This window comes from Marmota marmota, unplaced genomic scaffold (genome assembly GCF_001458135.2).
Source record: "Marmota marmota marmota unplaced genomic scaffold, marMar, whole genome shotgun sequence".
NCBI lineage: Eukaryota > Metazoa > Chordata > Mammalia > Rodentia > Sciuridae > Marmota > Marmota marmota.
This window is the reverse complement of record NW_025999898.1, coordinates 4,324,832-4,330,699: the sequence shown is the minus strand read 5'-3', so window position 1 is coordinate 4,330,699 and position 5,868 is coordinate 4,324,832. Positions and strand designations below refer to the sequence as shown.

The window sequence follows — 5,868 nt, the reverse complement described above, 5'->3', positions numbered from 1 at the left end:
TCTGCCTCTCAGCAGGCCGCTGCTCCTCTTCTGCCGGTGGGTCGCAGGCCCGCCTACCTTGCAGGAGTGATTGGAAGCTCTGTCCCGCCGCGGGCCACTGGGCCTTTTCTGTCAGTGGTCACAATTCCGCCTACCTGGCAGGCGCAGGGGGTGGGGGGCAGCTCTGCCCCTCAGCAGGCCGCTGGGCCTGCTCTGTGGGTGGTCACAGTTCCCTCTACCTTGCCGGCGCAGGGGGAGGGGGCGGCTCTGCCTCTCAGCAGGCCGCTGCTCCTCTTCTTGTATTCATACATTTATAGGAATGTCCTAAGAAGTCTTTGTAGTTCCTCTACCCTCTCATGAGAGGCAGAAGTAGGCTGTATCAGGGCAGCTAGGTGGACTTGAGTGGTATACACCAGGATATGTTTCACTAGATGGTCTATCCTTCAACAAAGTAAGTGGACAACAAACCATGATAGGATGGATGATAGGGAGGAAGAATCTACAGATGTTCAGAGGAGATACATGGCCAAGACTGGAATCAGTGTTCATGCTCCTGAAGAATTTAGAAAAAAATGAGATTACTACATTCTGTGTTCTGTGAGATTGTGTCCTCTCAGACTACACACGTTGAAGTCTAATTCTCCAAGGTGATGGAATCAGCAGTGGGGCCCTTTGTGAGGTGGAGCTTCCTGATGCTGTGGGCCTCTGTGTTCACTGGCAGTTCACAATCTCATCTCATTGTGGAAGAATTCTTTGCAGAGCATCATTGGAGCCACAGAGACTACTCTACTTGAGACTCAGAATGAAAGGACATTTTTATAGGGAAAACTTGGAACTAGAAGATACAGGGGAAGGTGACCTCATGCTTGATGCTGTTTGTTTAAGCTGGGCTTGGGAACTATGGACTCAGTTGACAAACCTGAAGTGCTCAGATCACATACTTATGTCCTTGATTCAGGCCTTGACACTGAGCTGGCCACAGGGGATCAGTAATTTTCTTCCCTATCTAACATCTCTCTATAGGAATACTAAGACCTGGGAACTGATTTAGGCCATAGTAGACATGATCAGGATGAGAATGCCTTAGCAAAGGACTAAACTAACATTTTAATGAAAAAAAGATGATTTCATATCCATAAATCCAAGGAAAAGTTGTAGCTGTATCTCCAACTCAGGGTGCAGGTGAGTTTGCACTATAGAGATAGATGAAGAGGGTGGCTGAGTCAGCACAGGCTGCAAGAGGGACTCTAAACTCAGACCCTCATTGGGGCTATAGATAGAAGGCAGAAGAAAATGCTTGGATTCTGACTGCAGAAATACATGAGCCACCTCGTGTGGGTAGACTTTTTCCCAGGCAGTGCAGCAATGAGTGTACCATGCAGGAAGAATGCAGGGAAACTGTTTACTCACATCTTTCTGGGCCTAACACACTGTTTAAGTCTTAGGTTTGCTTTTGTATATTTGACATTAATAGCCTGAACTTTAGATTGGTGTCCAGAGATAATCAAAAGCCCTGCATTTAATGAGTGGTCTTTAGGTCCAAAGGAATGGTTGGAAACTCTAAGCCCTTTCATGATTCTGAGCAGTAATACAAGATAAATAGGGGAGAACTCCCTGGTTTCTTCTGGTGCTTGCAAATTCTGAAGTCTCCTATAATCAGGTTTAGGTGAGTTTAAAGTGTCCTCCAGGAGATGCATAAAGGGATGGTGGCTTAGCCAGCACAGGTTGGGATAGGGAACCTGCAAACAACAAATAGTCTTGGGGGAGCAAGCAGGACAAAGTTGGAACTTCTAGTGGATACAAACCAGAGGCTGTGGACTCAGGCTGGAGAGTGGGGTGTTGATCATGTAAGCCTGTTATTCATGGAGAAATGAGAGAAGAGCAAGAGGGGTAGAGGAATGCAGGCCATGATGGACACTGTCTTCCTTAGTGTAGCCTAAACTTATCCAATTCAAATTTCTCTTATAATCTCCACTGGCCCCAGAGAGAAGGGGTTATTAGTGCAAAAGGGGTCATATCCATTACCTGACTCAGTACTATCACATACATTTATTCAGCACCTGGACCTGGTGGATGGGGGAGTTGGACAGGCAGGAACTGGGAGAAGTCTGCTAATGGAACTGTAATGGCCCCTCTCTGAATAAATAAAACCCAATTTTCTTTTAAATTTTATAGTAATTGGTGGGGAGTCAGTTTTCTCATGTTGAGAGTAGGAAAAAAACCATAAAAATGAAGGTAAAATAAGTTAGGGTTGCCTTCATTTATTGTTCATGTAATAATAGTAATATTTATATTCATGTGTCTCTGAAAGGCAGCAGAGGTCCATACCTGCCACATCCTCAAGGGAAGAGTTTGCCCAACCATCTTTAAATTCCTTATTCTGAAAAAGTCTTTATTTCACATACCCTGCGACCTATATATATTTTTGTGATGGAAGGCAAGTGGCATTCAGGTGCAACAGCTGTGTAAATGTGACCATGTGGGTCAGGATTAAGGTCTTGGGTGCCTAGAATTCTGACATTTGTGGCAGTTCGTCTTCGTTGATGGAGTATGAAGGTAAAAGAGCATGTGATTTTGTGACTGTGCCATGAGTGCTCCTTTAACTGTTTCTCTAGCCTGGAATTTAAATGCCCACGAGATGAGTAGGGACAATCATGTATGTTTAGATACAAACTTTCATGTTTTCTGAGAAACAAAGGAAACACAAGGATATTTGCTATGGGTGAAAACCTGGTAGAATATAAAAGAGACATACCATTCTCTTACATATATGGGGAATTACAAAAAATTCCTGGGGGATTGATAACTCTCAAGGTAGGGTAAAAGGTCTTCCTCTAAAGTGAGTGAGGATTATGGGAGGGAAGCAAGCACAGGGGAGATCAGTTAGAGTTCCCGATGTCACTGTTATCTGCCTATATCACTGTTGGCTATATGGAGCCAAACCCATTGCCAAGGAATTCCTCAAAGTCTTGGTCAGAATGGGAAACATAGTAAGCATAGTAAAAAGTATATAAATACCAAATAAATATAATATAATATGTATATTATATATAGCATACATAATATAAAAATATATAAATATAAAAATATAGTAAATATGGTAAATATAAAAACTGAGACCAGAAGAATATTTGCAATTGTCCTCTTATTGAAACAACCAGAGAAGCAGAAAATTAAAGGCAGCATGTTTATTTCTCTTCCCCCAAGGATTAGTCTCCAAGTTTGAATCTTACCACCTAAAAAAGAAAAGATGGACCCAAGTTGTCCCACCATCCCTTTTGCTTTCCATAGTGAGGCACCTGAACAGAGAGTGAGGAGGGTGAGAAGGAGATGGGTCCAGACCATGGTGGAGATGCTCCAGGATCTGCTTCCCCTACACACAGCTGAGTAGAACTTCCCACAGTCTCTTATTTTGTCACTCATGTGAGGACAGAAATGAAAACTTTTATGCAAGGGCAAGGGCAAGTTTTTGTCTCAAGTTTTTTCCATGTTTTGCTCAGCCCAAACATATAAAGATACAGAGAGCTTGATCTGTGCTGCTACCTGATCTCTGGTATCCTAGACTGAGAATCCCTGCAATCTCTGTACTTCTGACTTCTACTGTCTGCTTCCTCAGGTCCGTAAGATTCTCAGGATCAGCAGGACCAAGAAAATGCCACCAGAAAGAAATCTTTGACCTCCTGTGTAATCATTGGTGTGCAACTGAAGGCTTGTGTATTTGCGCATGAGTTTTGTTTGTGTATTTTTGTTTAAGTGCTATTTCTGAGGTCACTTTGCCTTTATCTTCTAGTTTTCCAATGTTGTGTTCTGAAAACCAGTTGTTATATTGTGTGGTTCTATCCCAGAGTGGAATTCTTTCTCTCTTTGCTTCCAGGTGCAATTTCCTGAGCTGCTTTCTTCTGCATACCCTGATTCATGACGTTCTTTTTCACTTCTAGCCCAGAACAATTGAGTTGGCTATCTAGGGACTGAGACTTCAGAAACCATGAGACCCAGATAAATTTTCTTCCTCTACAATTGTTTTTTTCAGATCTTTTGCTCACAATGTCGAAAAAGCTGATTAAAACCTATACTAATGTCTATCACACAAGTTGATAAATATACTAATGTCTTGAATATACTCTTTGATCAGGTGCACTTCATGGTATATACATTATGTGATAGTAAAGCTGTTTTAAAAACAACACAAAAGTGATTAAAAATAACTGACTCTTTTTGTTTGTTGTTACCAGGGATTGAGCCCAGAGGTGCTTAAACATTGAGCCCTTGTTTTTTTTTTTTTAATTTTGAGACAAAACCTTATGAAGATGCTTAGGGCCTTGCTAAGTTGCTAAGAATAGCTTGGAACTAGCAGCTAATTCTTCTGCCTCAGTCTTCTGAACTGCTGGGAATACTGTCATGAGCCACCATACCTGGCCCAATGATGGACTCCTCCAGGTGGGCTTATGCTATGAGAGTTAGACCTTGCATGTGCAGTGTTTTCATGAGATGGTCAGCCTCTCCTGAGGGCAAGGGCAGGTTTTTGTCTCAGTTCCCCATGCATCTCAAGCACCGTGTGAGCACTGAGGCTTTTGTCCCATGTTGAACAGTAATAATTGGCCTCGTCCTCCACTTGGAGCCCAGTGATGGTCAGGGTGGCTGTGTTGCCAGAATAGGAGCCAGAGAAGCGACCAGGTATCCCTGTAGGCCTACTAGTTCCAAGCATCACAGTTTTGGGGGCAGAACCCAGAATCTGTTGATACCAGCCTACATAATAAGCTCCAACATTGTTGCTATTTCCAGCACAGGAGAGAGTGACCGTCTCCCCTTTAGATGCTGACATCGAATATTCTTGAATCAACTTAGACTGTGCCTGGGACCCTAGAACAGAGAAAGTAGTTACATAGAGAGATGAGTCTAGGGTTACTACCTGTACTATGGTTACCCCCTAAAAAGAAAAGATGGACCCAAGTTGTCCCACCATCCCTTTTGCTTTCCATAGTGAGTCACCTGAACAGAGAGTGAGGAGGGTGAGAAGGAGATGGGTCCAGACCATGGTGGAAATGCTCCAGGATCTGCTTCCCCCACACACAGCTGAGTAGAACTGCCCACAGTCTCTTATTTTGTCACTCATGTGAGGACAGAAATGAAAACTTTTATGCAAATCATCACCCTCCCCTGATACTTCTTAGCCTGAGTGTGGTCTAAGCTGAGTATAGAGTAGTGCCTCTCCTGAGATCCCAGAGGACAGAGCTGCTGAAACTAATGAGCACAGAGCAAAGGGCACAGTACAGAACATCAGGGCCTGGCTTTCCAGCTGAGAACTCCCACAGTCCATCAGGTGCCAGGGTTTATTCACCCAGGGTGAATGTTCTGGAGTTTCCCAGAGATATCCTGGAAACCAGCATTGCCCTGCCTTATCAGTACCCACAGAAGGATAGAGTGTTATATCACCTAGGTACTCCTTATTATGCTGCTTGGGTGCTCATTACATTTCAAAGTCCTGGCTTCCTCAGAAGACATCTAAGAAGAATGACATCAAACTGTCCTTTGACTGTTCCGATTATTGTGTGATTGGAGTGACAGGTGAGTGAACCTCAGAAGGAACATATCTTGCTGTCAGGTAAAACAGCAGGGGCCATTAAGAACCCCTCCATGACTTCTGCATGAGCCAAATGGAATCTGTTGTCTCCCTCTCTCATTACATACCTCCCCCCACTATGGCAGGCCAGTCTCCTTAGCCCATTTCACTGTACCATAGTCATCCTAGATGGACAGTGTTCATGAATAAAAACACAAAGAAGGCTCCTCAAGAAAATTCCTTTCTTATTATAGACAGAAACTCCTGCTGATCCTATTCTCTCCCACCTAGGGAGGTGATGGAAGGCAAACACTTGCCAAGAGGCATCC

General features: G+C 43.6%; 1 gene segment (V, D, J or C); it reads right to left on the bottom strand.

The window, feature by feature from the left end:
• Positions 1 to 4,471: 4,471 nt before the first annotated feature.
• On the bottom strand, positions 4,472 to 5,111 carry LOC107158426. The segment is given in 2 exon segments: positions 4,472 to 4,839; positions 4,969 to 5,111. Coding segments are annotated over 2 exon segments (492 nt in total).
• Positions 5,112 to 5,868: the final 757 nt, after the last annotated feature.